General features: G+C 39.5%; 2 protein-coding genes across 7 annotated transcripts in view; one reads left to right on the top strand and one right to left on the bottom strand.

Moving 5' to 3' along the window:
* Positions 1–1,484: 1,484 nt before the first annotated feature.
* ZFAND5 (zinc finger AN1-type containing 5) lies at positions 1,485–12,876 on the bottom strand. 2 transcript variants are annotated; one of them, XM_067744163.1, is made up of 6 exons: positions 12,362–12,876; positions 7,979–8,136; positions 7,442–7,553; positions 6,690–6,793; positions 3,825–3,950; positions 1,485–3,140 (listed from the first exon to the last, which is right to left on the bottom strand). In XM_067744163.1, exons 2-6 carry the CDS (start codon positions 8,127–8,129, stop codon positions 2,992–2,994), a joined length of 642 nt encoding a protein of 213 aa, XP_067600264.1. In that variant the 5' UTR covers positions 8,130–8,136; positions 12,362–12,876; the 3' UTR covers positions 1,485–2,991. The 2 variants fall into 2 exon arrangements, with proteins under 2 accessions (XP_067600264.1, XP_067600265.1); XM_067744164.1 differs by lacking the exon at positions 12,362–12,876 and adding an exon at positions 10,213–10,343.
* Positions 12,877–13,425: 549 nt separating this feature from the next.
* The window catches only part of TMC1 (transmembrane channel like 1), a 387,623-nt gene continuing 384,419 nt past the window's right edge, over positions 13,426–16,629 (top strand). For all 5 annotated transcript variants that reach the window (XM_067744162.1, XM_067744161.1, XM_067744158.1 and 2 more), the window contains exon 1: positions 13,426–13,792. The gene's annotated coding sequence lies outside the window, so the exon portion shown is untranslated. The remainder of the gene's footprint in view (positions 13,793–16,629) is intronic.

Genomic DNA, 16,629 nt, shown 5'->3' with positions numbered 1-16,629 from the left:
AATCTCTGTATTTACCTCTGTTTTGCTGTGAACCTAAAATTAAGTCCTTAAAAAATTTAATAGGGAACACTATGTGCCATGCATTTTTACCATCCTTATTTACAGATCAAACTTGGTCCTAGGGTCCACTATCTTCTTAACCAATATGCCATTCCACTCAAATTTTTTCCTTTTCAAATTCGTGCTGTGGGAAACACACTTCCCCTCAAACCAGAGGCCCTAGTTTTGCAGAGAAAGCCCACTGAAGAATAGACTTAATAAAAGGACTAGTCCTAGGCCATGTAGCTAATTCATGTCATCAGTGTCTGTCCTCTCAAAACATTTCTGGAGTGGGCATGTGCAAAATGAAACGTGATACATTCTTGACATGCTTTATATCTCAGTGTACATTCCAAAGATAATACCCACTTATAGTCTTGCCTGAGAAACATTCAGGTTTGAATACAGGAGTCTAGGTAGAACTGAATCTTCCTAGCTGCCTTAACACTTTGATCCCTTCTCCCCGGTCAATGTTCCAGACAAATCCAATCCTTAAGTCCAAATATGTTCTAAATTAGTGTTTCTCATAAGAAATGATTATGGAAACATTTATTACCACAATCTCATGCTACTTATTTCAAAGACCACTACAGAATGAAGTCCATCATCTTCCCATGTAAGTCTTCTTTATCCCCAACGTACCACTCTTGGACTTCAAAACCTTAAGGTTTAAAAATTTATTAAGCAAATGTCTGACAGTGGTAGCACTGAGGGAAAATAAGTCTTATTTAAACTTTGAATAAAAATTAAGTTTGCCTTCTAAATACCATAATTTTCAACTCAATTTTGGTTATTCAATATCCTTCATATTTCAGGAGACACTACCCTCATCATACTTCATATAGTATACATTTCCGCTCACCTGAAGCAAAAGTAGCAGCACTCAAAATACTGTGACAGGTGATAGTGAATCATCTGGGTATTTCCATTTCAAACTCCCATCACTGTGAAGTCATGGTTCTGCTTTTTGGAAGTCAGCATGTCGTTATCCCTTATTCTTTATTATCTCACGTGACACCTGCAAAGACCAAGCCCACGGGTCCATCTCAACATTAGAACCAAACCCCAAACAAGACTATGTCTGTTGTTGTAAACACACTGTCATGCCTAAAGTGTCATTTATAAAGCAAAAAAAAAGGAAAAGGGAGATAGGAGGATTGAAAAATTATGACCTAAGTTCTAAGACTGTTTTAACCCTAAAAGTGCCTATTCATTTCTTCAAAATTAAATTGCCTATTATGTACCACACTTACGATGTTTTACAACACTCATCTCATGGCTCTCACTTGAATATATCATGTTCAGGGATGGCAATGGAAAAAAATTTACAATATAGCCATGCAAAGTCTACAAATGCAACTAAAAAGTTCAATATGAAACATTTTCTAATTATCCCCCTTTAGGATTTCTAACTATGGCTTAAAAACCCAATGAACAAGTGGAAGTTTCCCTCTGTACATGGCTTTTATTATTTACATAATACAATACAGCATCAATGCTGAATAGCATGATTATGTGCAATACATAAATATGAACTATCTGTACACATCTGCAGATCTAACTCAGAACTAAGGTACATAAAATTGAAAGCAAAACTGAATGCTTTAAGAGTAAAAGTAAAAACTAAGACTGAACACTGCAATAAATCAGAAGTAGTGCCTCGTGTACATACTTAACTATTTACAGATGAAAACAGGCATTACCACGACACCAATCTAACTATACGCATTTATATATAAAAAACACAAGTTTCATACATCACAAAAAACCTTCCATTATAACACAGAAGTGATATTACCAGACAAGCATCAGTGAAGTATACTGCCTCTTCTAGTTGTTATTGTACAATGCTGTAGATAATGCAGCCCATGCAATACACCCAAGAACACTAGAGTCCTACACCCAAGTACAATATGATAAAGCAGCCCTCTGCAAGTGGTGCTGGATACCACTAAGAAGTCTACCGCAGCCATGTTGGTTATGATTTTCCATGCAGAAGGGTACAGTTACATTAAGAACTGAAGTCTTTAAAAAAGCTTTAAACATTCTTTCTTGAACCAAAACAATTCAACAAAATATGCACATGAAAAATTAACTATTCAGATACCCTTGCAAATTAAAATTCAGATGCATGTTACTCAATAGAGCTGCTATATGTGAAAACCAAACGTAGAGTTTTAACTTCTTCTTGTAGACAAATTAATCTTAGTGCAGTTCTGTGCTACACAATATTGTTAGCAATGAGAGTAATGCAGACATCTTCTGGTGCAGGCCAGCACGATAAGCTTCAAAGATAGCTCAAGACCCTGTTGGCTTGATCTGTTTTACTCTTTATAACCAGTTATGATGTGTACCTTCCAAAGAATGTCTTATTTGACAGCTTTTAGAAGACCAATTAGCCAGGCTTACATATGGCACCAAAAACACTGGTTTCACGGAAAGGTCTGATAGCTTTCTTTATAGCTTTCTTCCCGCTTCCAAGGAAAATGTGGAAATTAACAGGGTAAAGTTTATGGTAGAAGTAGACTGCCAGTCCTTTTCTGGTGTACCATTAAAAAAAAAAAAAAATACAGGCACGTAACACTAGCCAGAGATTATACCTTGATTACATTCTCAAAGGCAGATATGCTGCAAACATGCAGATATTTCACGTACTTTGTTTGGCACAAGGGAACTAAATTTTGTCCCTATTATCTGTGTTTTCAACTTGCTGTGCAGATTTTCATCCAATTTAATTCAGGGGAGGGCATATACATTTTGTAGGGCTGTATCTATCCAATTCTGCCTGTAACAAACACCCACACATCCTAAAATATCAATTATAAGACAGACAAGTGTAAAGTAAAACTCTGGAGAACATCAAAGGAAAATGGCCATGCATCTGCTCTTTAATGTTTTCCTACGATATATTAAAATAAAAACAAAGTTATCAGTCTCTTCACAAGTAGTAATTTATATTCTCTGGATTTTTTCAGCCACAACAACTGGATTCTCTTTTCTGATTTTTGCTGCAGCTTCTGCTTTGTAATCATATGGACAGTTGTGCTTGTCAGAGTAACGGTGAAGTCCACAAAACAAATTTCCACACCGGCAGTCAAACCCTGTACATACAAGAGGAAGTAGAGTCACTTGGGAACTTGTAGCAATTAAAAGAAACAAAAGCATTAGTCAATACAGAAAAGGAAGCAGATTTTCATGACTCTTTGCAACATTAAAGAGTCTGTCACTTTAAACTGAAAGTGCTCTTAACCTCCTCTGACATGGTGAGAAATTTAAGTAACTATCCTTCCATAAACTCCTGTAGGTACCAAACAGGGTAGAAATTACACAGGCTCTGGAGTCAGGCTGATTTGAATTTAAATTCTAGTCCTACCGTATGTTAACTGGGTAATGTTTCCTCAAGTGAAGGCTAGGAAAAGACAACCACATACAGTTCTGAGATTTAAAGGAGAACAATTAAAAAGTATCTAGAACATTTTGTGCCTGGTTCAAAGTAGGTGCTTACTATTTAATTCAGCTATCTTTTTCCCAGGAGAACAGAACAAAGGAAAGAATCAAAAGGGATTAATTTTTATCAATCCGATAAAGGAAAGTAATTCAGAAGGCCTGAAGTTAGGAAAGGGTTTCATATGATTAGACAAACCAATGGAAATCAAACTCGACTTCTCTTCACTGTCCTCTTTCCAGTCTACTCTGGAAACTTTCTATTCTTCAAAGTCGGGCATTTTGTTTTATGTGTAAGACTGACCAGTCCCTTAGGGAGTAACTAGGAGCTCCCTGAATACCTGTAAGGCCAACTTTCTTTCTGCACATGAAACATCTGTTCTTCTTTGGTTTGGGCAACTCAGGGGCTTTTTCTTCACTTTGAGAAGTACTGGGCTGAGAAACTGATGGACTGGGCTGAGTGACAACTGAAAAACAAGGGTAAAAATTAGAAGTCTGTCAATTGTTTGGCTGATAATTATCTAAGACCAGACCAAAACAAAACAAGAGAAACAGTAAGATTCTTCCTGAAAATGTTTAAGAAGTCTTTCTTGAAAACATGTACTTTAAAAACAATCTTCTACTTTAATATCAGAACTTCTTTCAAATCTGAGAATTTCTTGCCAATTAACATAATACCACTTGCTCCTGTAAATTTTATTAAATTATCACTCCACTCAAATTCCTTTAAACTCACTCTAGTCCTGGCAAACAAAATCCTAATTCTAAATTTTAAAGACCTGAGAGATGTGGTCATCTGCTCAGTTTTTCCATATTCCAATTGCCTAAATGCAAACTTCTAAATTAGGGCAGTTCAAATTCAGGAAATAAGGTTACCAACTTCTGAGGTAATTAGCTATAAAGTCATTTTGCTTTTATACTGATAGAAAAAAGAAAAATTGTGTAGATAAACCCAACAAATTTTGACAAGTAAAACCCAAGTCATTAATCCCCTAATTAACTTTAGGTTCCAAAATTTCACAATTATTATTGTGCCATTTTAATAAGTGCTTTATATTGTCTTACATAGAAAACCTGCAGGATTAAAAAAAAAAAAAAAAAACTTGAAATATCAGCAACGTTGTCTTTAGGACAGTGTAAGTACTTGTGAAGCTTTGATTTTAGACTATTAAGGATTCCAGAGGCAAAACAAGAATTTTTAGAGCACAGCTGTAATTTACTTTGTGATACTTATCTAAAATGGGTATGGGGATTCCCTGGTGGCGCAGTGGTTGAGAGTCCGCCTACGAATGCAGGGGACACGGGTTCGTGCCCCAGTCCGGGAAGATCCCACATGACGTGGAGCGGCTAGGCCTGTGAGCCATGGCTGCTGAGCCTGCGTGTCCAGAGCCTGTGCTCCGCAACGGGAGAGGCCACAACAGTGAGAGGCCCGCGTACCGCAAAAAAATAAAAAATAAAAAATAAAAATAAAATGGGTATGAAATTTGGACAGTAAGAGATATGACCTACTTTTAAAAGTCCCTGTTTCTCCACCTAAAAGATCTAAGTTTTAAGTTTACTCATGACATCAATGGAATTTGTCAATATAAAGATAAAATTGCAGATTACTCTTTTAAAGTTCACATTACCACCAGGTTATTGAAAACAAAACAGCAAAATTTAATTCTACTTTTATAAAACTCAGCGAAACCAGAAGCACTATAAGCTGAGTTTTAATATTAATCCAAACCCCAATAGCAAATTAACGTATACAATACTAAAATTATTGCCTAACAATAGGTCAACACTAATGCTATCAGCATAAATCCAAACCAATTGGTTTAATAGGTACTGTAAAATTACCTCCAAATTTATAACTCATTTGCATTAGTAATATATCCAGTGAGATTAACAGTCTAATATTAGACCAACAGTAATATTCTAGCTACTACTTACTCCTAATAATCTACTATGGCAACATTAATGTAATTTTTCCTGATGGTATAACAGTAAAGAACAATCTGTGGAATAGTGCTGGGGAGGTGACAGCTATATTTCCTTGGCCACACCTGAAAATTGGACAGTGGTTCCTAAAACATACAGGGAAGAGGGGCGGGGGTCAGTCAAGAAGAGAAAAATGATACAGAAAAGACAGAGCAGTGAACTACAGAACGCCTACTAAGAAATAATAAATGCACAGAATAGCTACAGAACTAATCCGAAAGAGTATTGTTCCAAGGTCAGTGTCATTTTGTGTTTTAAAAAAACAAAAACAAATGAAACAGAACAAAAGCCTCACAAATACTAATTTGGTCAGTTTTTCATAAGGATGGAACTTAACTTAAAAATACCAAATATGGATTCACCTGCCCAACTTAAGAATTTTCATCTTAAATGTATCAATTAAGAGTGATATGGTTCACATAAGCTAGGCTACGTACAAAAGCAAGCCTCCAAAGCAGATTACACATCCACTGACACTATTAGCTCACAATAAAGTTTTATATTGTGTTCAGTCAACACTATACCAGGAAATCATGAATTGATCAAATGCACTATGTGCACCATAGAGTATATAGATCATTGTTCCAGGGTCTAGCGCAGATAAATCAAACAAGTCAATCTTCTGGCAACATTAAAGCACTTCTGGTTGTGCTATGTAAGTTCAGCATAGACTCAGTCACTAACTAATGAAAACCAAAATGCCTTTCCACACTGAGTTTTTAAACTCCCATAGGGATCCCACACTTCTTCAATTCAAAAGTTTCTTTTAGTGTTTGATATGTTCTTTTGATTGAGTATTTTCTACAGTATTGACAATATCAAGACTGAATAGTTAATGCTTTTGATTATTGAATTTTTCTCCACAGCTTTGGAATTTAGTCCGTATAATTTCTTCCGTTTGTGAACAATACCTTCTTTAATGATTTAGATACTTTTAAAATATATTGGTGAACAGTTCATTAAATTCTTGACATTTTCAGTCTTCATATTATAAACTTTGCTGATTTGTGGATGCAGGGGCAAGGGGGGATGGGCAGAGAAAAAGAGATTAAAGAGTGACTATTTTACACTTCAAGGTACTTTAAAGATAGTGGTTTTCTTGGCCTCTATTTTATAGCTCTCTCTCCTCTTTGGTCCTTCAATGGGAAGGAAAGAATCCCTCCACCAACCCTTTCTTGTACTACCAAATCCAGAACTGAACTAGTATTAAACAAAAAGCATACCTGGCTCTGACACCTCTGTTTTCGCGGTAGTTATTTTGTCCTCTCTTGAAATGCTCATTTCTGTCATTTGCTGAGTTACAGGCAAGGCAGCCACAGGCACATTTCTATTTAAGTTCAAGCAAACATTTTTAAAGATGTTAAGGGTACTTCTTGGAAAGATAAGAAGTTGTCAGTTCAACATATATTATTTCCAATGTGATCAAATGGAGCTAAATAATCTAAACAAGATGCCCAGCACAGATGGATGAGAATAAGGAAAGCAATTTGATGAATGGCTCATCAATTCAAGCCTGCATATTTATATAGGTTACGATGTTCTATTATAGCCAACTAGAAATTTTTAGCTGTGCCTGTGATTTGTTTAAGGGCAAAAGGGGTAGCTTTGCCAGAATGCCTTACGTGGCATTACAATATAGTCTGCAGAGTCTCATTCTCTACAATTATTACGCCTCAATTACAAAGAAATAAAAGCACAGCATCTCAACACAGTATCCTTGAGGTTTTTCAGGAGTGCGTTGTTAATACATAGCTTTACTCAATGACCTACACGATCATATATTAAAGGACACTGGAATAATCACCAATTGTGCAACACATGTAAAGCCAAGGGCATCTAATGTACTAACATCCTTATTATAAGGCAATACGTATGATGTAATACATCATTATTTATTAACATTCATAATTATAATGTCATTTATCTTTATTTCCTCCCTGTATTATTATAAAAACCCAGAAATGTTTAATCTTACCTTGATTTTTCAGATGTGCTGCCAGCAGCACCTTCACAGTTGTTTAAACTAGCATCTGCTCTTTGTACAGATGCAGAGTCTGAGGTAGGACTGTTGGAACCACTAGCTGTCCCTATTTAGAAAAAAGGACTGGTAAGAAACAAAGCAACACTACAAACACTCATTACCAAAACTATTAATAAGTAACAAATACTTGCATTTAATTAGATTAGTGACTTAAGTACTTTCACTGTGCTGCAGAATCTTACACTTAAGTGATATCCAAACAACAAAAAAATATATTAAAAAGTCATATCCAGTGAGTACATGTACTCAAAAACGAAAATGAAAAAGCTAGAAGATGCTTGTAGACAGTCACTCATTCCTCATGTAGTCATTCCAAGTACTTGGGCTACTATTGCTTTAAATTTCAAGCTTTTCTCGAGTCTTCTCTCCTTGGACTTTCAGGATTCATTCTCAGTCTTAGGGCCCAACTCTTGGTTCTATATTTTCTGTCCACCAGGTCTTCAAATGGGTTATTTCTTGGAACCAACTTACCCATTGGGCTCATTCTGCCACTATTCTGCTGCCTCTGAAGATGTTCTTTGTAGCAAACAGAACACATTCCATTTGTCCTAGGATTCCCATAAAAGCCACATCCTGTACTACACAGCATGGGCCCTGGGGTCTGGTTAGTCTCCTGAGCCATTTTTCTCCTGTAAACAAAACAAAACAAAAATTTTAGAAACTAGCATGTAGTAAAAAAAAAAAAAAAAAAAAAAAAAAAAATCACTAAAATTAGTATGATAGTCATTATTGTACCTTTGTCATTTCTAAACACTGAGTCTGTTTCTAACAAAGCCCCCAATTGTGTTAATCTTTAAGAGAGTAGGCTAAATTATGAATATTTTGTTGCCTTTATAAAACAAGGGACATGAATGGAACTGTTTTAGCTTGATAAACAATGAACTATCATGACTTCACATTTTTAGGACAAAAAATTCTATCATTAAACATTAAAATGTATTATTTTACCTGTCACTGTTTCTGTAATTCGTGAAAAGGTCACCCTTCCCGATACCAGAATTATGTTTAAATCAATTTTGGCAATTGGTATCTTTAAATCACTTTCTACTCTCCTACACTACAGGCAGATTATTTCAAATAATCACAATTAACTACTGACTCTTCATATCTACTAGTTGTTCTTTAAACTAGCTGTATATTGGATGTAGCTCTAGAGCTTTCTTAAAACTAACATCTGAACATACGTGAGCCCTGTAGTAATTCAGTTCTGCTACGGGGCAGAGCATCTGTACTTTTTAAATGCTGCAACACCTTTACAGAAGACTGAAAAGAGAGCTGGTAGATCATCTAGCTTTTCCTGTTACCCCGGCACCAAAAAGTGAAGTTCTTTAAGAATTTAGGAAAAAGCTGCTTAAGAAATTCCTTTTGTTCTACATTTGACATGAGAAATCTGGGTCTGAGTATACTTTAAAGTCAGTGCCTAGAAACCTATAATGTACAAATTATTAGCCATAGATTTCTCAGCCAACGGCTCTATTAAAACTTTTAACAAGCACTTGTCTGCCTCATGACAGAAAATAATGAAACCTTTCCAAGCTCAATTTCAATATGGCAAAATAAAGCAATACACACAACCTTTAGTAATGGTTAATATTTAATGCTAGGTTACCAGAAAGAGCTTTATATAGCAAGCATACCCTTGCTTTTCCAGAAGCCTTCTTAAAATTAGCACAAACAGTAATGTTTTGCTAAATTTAGTAAAATTTCCTGAGTTAACAGACATAAATATTTAAGAAAAAAAATTAAAAACCTGGAAGGTTTCCATGTCACCTTTAAATTATATATGAATGTACCAAAAGCGTATTTCAGAGCATTTTATCAAGGGGAGATTATGTGCAATAATTCTGGTCATTCTCCTTTAACTGTACCTTAATGTTGACTATGAAGGTGACTTATAAGTTATGAACTTTTCAAATAAGTGCAGGAAAGTACTTTCAGCTACAGCTTGTTACTTCCTAGAATTTCATACTGCTTTTTTCAACCACCACATACTAGGATACACTCTTTAGTGAGTTATTAAAAGCAATGTTTTAACAAGTATTAACACTTTTTACCAAAATTATAAAAAGGGGGGAAGAGGACTAACCAAACTTGACCTGGCCCGAATCCTGTCAATTATTCCAACAATCTAAATGATAGTAATCTTTCCTTTTGTTAGCAAAAAGCCATTATATTTCAAGCTTGAAAATACCTCAAGCCAATCAAACTTGTACAGAAAGTGACCAATACTTGCAACTTACTTCAGATAATAGTACTAATTTAGTTGACACTATCTCTTTAAATAGTAAGTGGAATTTAGCTGACTCATTTTGGATCAGGGTAGTGTAAACATTTCAACATCACTTAGGAAGTTTATTAATAAACACTTTCAGCTGGGTTTTTTAAATTTTGAGTATAACATGTACAAAAAATGCTTCAAATAACAGTGTATTTGCATGCCTACCATGCAAAGTATGTGAATCTTTGCCCTGCACAAAAAGCAGGGCCATTCCTTGAAGCCAGCTTAAGAATTACACTAGCTCACTTGCTATACTAACTTCTAGTGTCATCTAACAGTGGCTTTAAAAGTAAATTGGCCTAAAAGTCAACCCACATTAATATTAATCTGATTCTTAAAATCTTTTGTTTATATAAATGGGGGTGGGAATTTCACCCAATGATTTCACATGCAAAGTATTCCACCTTTCTTCAGAAAACACATCTACCTTCAAGTCACGATAAACAGCCTCCAAACTGAAACACAAGAGACACTGGGACATCAGTCTTCTACATGGCATCTCATCTTGTAGACTCCCCCCCCCCCCCCGAAAGCCAGCTTTTAAATGCCACCGCAAGAGCAAAGCTTGCCTTAATATTTCTCAGAAGCTTAGATCACATGGGCGGGCGCTTCAGCCTGTCACAAGGCTGCAATGTGACAGGGTGAGCGGGATGGAGGCTCTCACATAAAGCCTAGTCAACAGAGGCCTCTGAAATCAGCTTCTATTTTTATCTCAGAGCCTGCCAACTCCTACACAACCCCAAGAATTAAGGATGCAGCGCTCATATAAGAAAACAAAACAAAAAGATGCCATTAAGATTGCTAGATTTTTTCTAACACAGGGAATGATCTCACATTAAATCTAGAAAATGCAAGCATCATTAATCACTCATGAAGCCAAATGGTCAGGGTTGTTTATAAAAACCAAGCACAGCGAAGAGCATCAAGGCAGAAAGAATCCTCATGATCAGTGGCAATTTTTTTTGAGGTGGGTGTCGGGGATGAGTGCCATTAGGTACTGTGTTTCCCCACTTGTATTTTAGAAAAATACAATACCATTATTATTTACTACCTTTAAAGTTGCTAGAAACTTGAGCATTCATCATGTCAGCTCTATCAGTATAGCTAGAATGTTTATTTTTATAGTTTTTATAGCTGAAATGTGTATTTTTTTTTTTTTTTTACAGTTTGTGGCTTCCTATAATTCATAGGAAAATCAAAACCAAAAAGACAGGAGCATGTAACTGAAAAATTCTCCAGCCTCAAATATGAATAAAAAAGGTTTTCATGCCTATGGAATTTACTTCTCTCAGGTGCACAAAATGTTAAAAGACGTTTAAGAATGCCTGCCCACCTGGAGTTGAGACCAGAGTTCTAGTTTCTAATCTACCTCTAAGCCAGTGACCTTGGGCAAGCCCTTACTCTCCAGATCTCAGTTCCCTTTTCCTAAATGGACATTAGTGTGATTTTAAAGGCTCCTTTTCAGGCTTAATACCGGCCCTGAGAGAGAGAAAATAGGGAAGAATTAAACATCTTTTTGAGGGGGACATTTTTAAAAGAAAAACTTGAAAAATGAAATTGCAGTATTTTCACCAATTCAGTTCTAAAACCCTACTTTTAAAAATAAGGAGTAAAATAAAATTCATTTAGATTTTTTAAAAAGTCTGTAAATTACCTGAATGGCCAAGCTGAAGAACAGTGGCTCTATGACCTATATACTACTTTACCCTAATGTGCCCTTAGACTAGATTATTAGAAGGCAGTCATTCAATAAAGATAACCCGGACCTTTTCCCAAGACACAGCTCCACGGAGTGCGTGGAAAGCGAGTAAAGAATTTCATGTTCCTCAGCCTAAATGCACGAAACAAAGGAGAAGGTGCTCCATTTCCTTCATGAAAGGCATCTCGGGCGAGAAACGCAGCAACATCGGTAAAACTAAAACACGACAGAGAAGACCCCTCTCACCCAACGTTCCAGCGGATTATAAAACAAGTTCGGGTCCCACTGGTCCCCCATCCCTACCGCCATGCCCTTTCAAGCAAAGGCCTCGTTCAGGAAAGCACTGCAGGGCCTTTTCCAAAAACCACTGAGTCATGCAGAACAGCAGCTCCGCAGGCCAAGCCGGCCCCTAACCCTGCCGGTCCCGCGCCTACCCCCGACCCTGAACGGCCCCTCCGAGGAGGCGGAGATAGGGGGTGCGGCGGGCAAGGGGCTGGGGGCGCGGCCGCCGCGACCGCCTCTTTGTCTTTCCGGGTTTGGCCGCCCACGCCGGGCGCCACCGCGGAAGGCGGCCGCGACGGACTCGAGGGAGGCCCAGAGCTCGAAACCCCGGAGGCCGCACGCCAGGCATTGTTTCCCCGACCATGAGTGTGCGAGTGAGCCCGGGGCACAGGGAACTAGGCCTCCGGCCTCGACGGCAGAATGCCGCCTCCGTCTTTGTGCTTCCTGAGCTGGCTGGCGGGCTCTCCTCCCCCGGACGCCGCCATACACTGGCCACTCGGCCTTCGTCGGAGGCCCGCGGCGCCCGAATCCCTCACTCCCAACCCCGGCCGACCACGAGTAGCCGGGTGCCCTCCCCAAGCCCCGTGCTACTCACCCTTCGGCGGCAGGAACCGGGCTGGCGCGCGACGCCGGCGCGGTGGGACCGGGCCGAGCCCTCACGGAGGGGCGAGCCGGAAGCCCTGAATTCGCCGCCGCCGCCGCCGCGGGCCGGGAGCGGGTCAGAGCCGCAGGCGGAGGTGGCGCCGCCGCCGCGGGGTCTTCCTTTGTTCCCGCAGCAGCAGCGAGCGTGGCCGGGACACGCCGGAGCTCGGGAAGTGGGAGGAGGGAAGCGAGGGGGGGCGGAGAAGGAGGCGGAGGGAGGGCCGAAGGCCGCGGCGGCTAACGCTGCTCGCGCCGCCGGCCCGTCGTTGCCTCACGCCTCCACCAGCGGCGGGTTTGGCCAACTCCGAGGGCGAGCGGGGCGCGCGCAGCTAGGCCTGGGCGCCGCAAGGGCCCGCGGATGGCGCTCTCTGTCGCTTTGCTACTGCCGGGGAAGGTGTGCGGCTCCAGGGAACGACGAACCCCAAAAGGAGATGCACGTAGGCCTGCGCTCCAGTCAACTGACGCGTCCTCTCCACCCGGCGCTCAGGCAGTGAGGGAAAGGGGAGGGGGTGCGGGGTCTGTGCGTCAGCGAAAACCCCGACGGCGGCCGCGGCGGGGAGCGCGTTGACGTCACGTGCTCGACGCCGCGCCTCCGCCTCCAGTCACCCGGCCGGGGAGGCGGGGCCGAGCCTGAGCGTGCTACCTATGCGCGGAGCCGAATCACTGACTCGGCTGCTGGCCCCAGGGTGGAGTTGGAAAGAAGTAGTCCTGTGGAGGATGCGTTTCTATTTTTAACCCGATTGTCAGCCCTCAGCCTCTCTCCTTCCGATTTTCTCAGTAAAGCCGACTTTTCGCCATCTGAGTTCTCGCGCTTTGTCTAAAGCCTTTGGCAGACATTTCCCTTTCCTCCTTACTCCCCACCCCTTCCCCACCCAACAAGAACGTGTTAGAAGGATTCGGCTCAAGAAGAGAAAATGAACTGCTGTTTAGCTTCTGGGTCTTCTCGCCTGTTTATGAAGTTTCCCCCGTCCGGTTCCCTCACACTCGCCTTCGGGTCTAAAGTCCAGCCTGAGCATTGCCCCTGATGCTCCCAGGAAGGAGTGGGGCGGGTGGCGCTCGCTTCCTCGCTCGCTTCCTCGCTCGCTCGCCCAAGGTCACGGATGGTTGTGCAGAGTCAGGAAGTGCTCCGCCGACTTGCTGCCCGTCTTCGGCCCCGGCGACACCGTTCTGAGCAAACTGTTTTGGCCAGCCTGTAAAATCCCTGGAAATGGACTATTCCAGCAGAGCCTCGTGAACTGGGAAAGCACCAAATGTTCTACCCGAGATGAAGTTAAGGAACAAACAAGCTAGACCCGAGGGAGAGATCAAAAAGGAGACGTTGCAGGAGGAAGTTCAGAAGGGGGCAATTCAAAAATGAGGCACAGGCCCCGACTAGTTTGAAAGGGTGAGTTAACTAAAAACACTGAGAAGCTTTTCAAAGCACCAACAAAAAAACCCACTTGCAGCTGGCCTCGCCAGGTGACTTTAGTTCAACTCAAAAAACACAAGTAGTAAGACAGAAAGGACTTAGGAAATTTTCTAGTAAACAATGGCCTAATGAATAAATAGAAACGATGTTTAGGGCTTCTAATAGCCACCATTAGACTGGAGTGAGAGGTCCCTTCGTTGCTTCCCAAACTTGGTGATAAGAAAAATCACCTGGAATAATTGTTTACTTTTAAATAATCACCTAGGACTTTCCCCTGGAGATAGTTTTGGTAGTCTGGGGTGGAGCTCAGGAACTTGAATATTTAAGTAGTACTCCAGGTGATTCTTCTTTATAATTTTGTGTATTTGGGAGAATGCTGTCCTGGTGCCCTGTGCCAAAATTTCCAAATCAAACAGTTCTCTGCCACAGTAAGTGGAATCCCTAGAACATAACATTTTTCTTTGCAATTTAGAGTTATTGCTGTAGGCAATTAAAGTGTTAGAAATATAAGTGTTGATAGTTTCAGACACTGATAGTTTCAGACACTGGTCCCAGGACCATTGAAATTTACTTTCTTGAGTGAGTAGACAAATTAGTAAAAACATAGCAGCTACCATTTACAGACCATTTGGGGGGCTAAGTATTTTTCATTTAGGGTTTCATTTAATCCTCACAGCAATTCACTGAGATAGGTACTATATATCCATTTTTTACAGTTAAGTGATAAAGTGACTCCCCTGCGGCACTAAAGGACAGGGAATCAATGGAGGTGGTTCTTACTGAGGACAAAAATAACTTAGAGATTTCCCCCTCCTCCCATTTTAGTTATTAAAAGGTGAAACGATAATTCCTGAAGGAGTGAAATTGAAAGAAAAAAAAAAAAACCAGCTAAGTAATAAGGCAAGCTGGTTATTTAATAATGTATTGCATAAAATGTAGCCCCTTCTGATAACTTGTCTTCTCTACCAACCATTTATAATTTTCTCTATGAGACTATTTCAACCAGGAATATACCTGGTATTGAACCTAGTTTTAGCAGGTTACCCTTCCAGCACCTACACTAGTCGTTCTCAAAATGTGGTCCCCAGACCAGCAGCATCAGCATCACCTGGGCACTTGTTAGAAATACAGATTCTCAGGCCCCCACACCAGACCTATGGAATCACAAACTCTGAGGGTTTGTCCAGTGATGTGTGTTTTAACAGGTTCTCCGTGTGATTCTGATGCACGCTCAAGTTTGAGAACCACTGACTTACCCCACCATGCTGTAAGAGATCTCTCAATCAGATGTTCACACCATGTGAAGGGAAAAAGTTAAAAAAAATTTTTTTTCTCATATTTCTGGTGTAACAGATTAGGGGATATGCTTCTAGGGAGTATTTTTGTTTTTGTTTTGGTGTTCTAAATTATCAGTTGGTCTGTAAAGACAAACTATAGAACACAAAATATATAGCAGAATGCTCTTAATATAGTATGCAAAAGGGCTGTCACCATGGTCATCAGAGAAGGTTAAAATCAGCCTCTGCAAAAAATACCGGAGAAAGTGGTGTGTGCTCAAAATGTGGTGTTATTGATTGTTCAAAAAATACCTTTTGTAGAATTTCATTACATGGAACATACCAAGTGACTGGTACTGATCCATTCCTAAATACTCCTTGAAAATAATACTAACTCAATTATTTTTTTATTCATTTTTTCCATAAAAATGTTTTGCACACTTGCTACATTCTAGATACCCACTAAACTGGGTGCTGGAATATACATTGGTGGGAAAAAATTGATCTTACCCTTGTTCTCATGGATCTTACTGTCATATTAGGGAGAAGGACGTTAACAATATTATCATGCAAATATGTAATGAGCTGGTAAATATTTTGAAAGAAAGGTGCAGAATGCTATGGGAGTATATAACCAATGACAATGGATGCTGAAAACTCACCCAAATCTGAGTTCCATTGCCAATCATCTCCATCACCAGTGGAACTAGGCTTATTTCCTTAAAGTAGTTAACTATAGCAAACTGGCATGTCATATGAGAAAGTTGGAACAGTTTGTATTCTGCTTAAGAATTCAGGTAAAGTCATTACAAGTTCACTTACATTTTTCTTTGTAATCTAGGGATGAGCCAAAAAGGGGATTGATAATTGGAGAAGAGCAAATTAATTCAATTTCTTAGAAAGTAGAAAACTGACATCTTTTAAAAATAGCAATAGAGGTTATTAGTCCATTGTAAAATATAAAAGACCTGGAGTTATTTTAGTTTGACATGGAGCTTTCCATTATGGAATAAGAATTGCTTCTATGTATGGCATGATTGTAACACCCTGTCATGGGTATTACATTTTTTCTCTGTGCTTGAGTAGAGCTTGGTGAAGCACAAAGTCTTTGCTGGGGTTTTAAAAACTGTTAGGTGTCATTTGATGTTCACATAGTACCCTTCTTCTCTCTCCTTCTTTATCCCCTTCCCAGATCTCAAAGGTCAAGGTAACAAGATTCAATTGTATTTTTATTATTTTCAAAATGATTGGCTGAAAGGATATAATATTGTATTTAGAGCAAATCAACTAATTAAAAAATTAAGAGTAGAACATACCATTACTTAATTTAAAATTTTTCCTCTAATAATTAGTAATTAAATAATAATTAAAATATCAGTGAGTCCAATAATGGATTGGTTTTAGACCTAGCTCAACAAGTGACTGGCTGAGTATTTTTCCCCGGGGAAATGATAAAACAGTAGCAATTTAATTACTGTGTAGACCTTTTGATAGTGTTAAAGCCATACTTAATTTCAGTGAAAACAACTTGATCAA

The sequence above is a fragment of the Pseudorca crassidens genome, chromosome 7 (genome assembly GCF_039906515.1).
Source record: "Pseudorca crassidens isolate mPseCra1 chromosome 7, mPseCra1.hap1, whole genome shotgun sequence".
In the NCBI taxonomy this organism is placed as follows: Eukaryota; Metazoa; Chordata; class Mammalia; order Artiodactyla; family Delphinidae; genus Pseudorca; species Pseudorca crassidens.
Note: the sequence above shows the minus strand (reverse complement) of the source record. Positions and strands in the feature narration are given on the sequence as shown.

What these genes read in the sequence shown, in the direction of transcription:
- ZFAND5 (XM_067744163.1), bottom strand. Translation starts at nt 8,129, where the DNA reads ATGGCTCAGGAGACTAACCAGACCCCAGGGCCCATGCTGTGTAGTACA. An exon ending in AACAGAGGTGTCAGAGCCAG is followed by an intron (nt 3,951 to 6,689) that starts GTATGCTTTTTG and finishes CTTGTTTTTCAG; the next exon opens with TTGTCACTCAGCCCAGTCCA. An exon ending in AAAGAAAGTTGGCCTTACAG is followed by an intron (nt 3,141 to 3,824) that starts GTATTCAGGGAG and finishes TTGTATGTACAG; the next exon opens with GGTTTGACTGCCGGTGTGGA.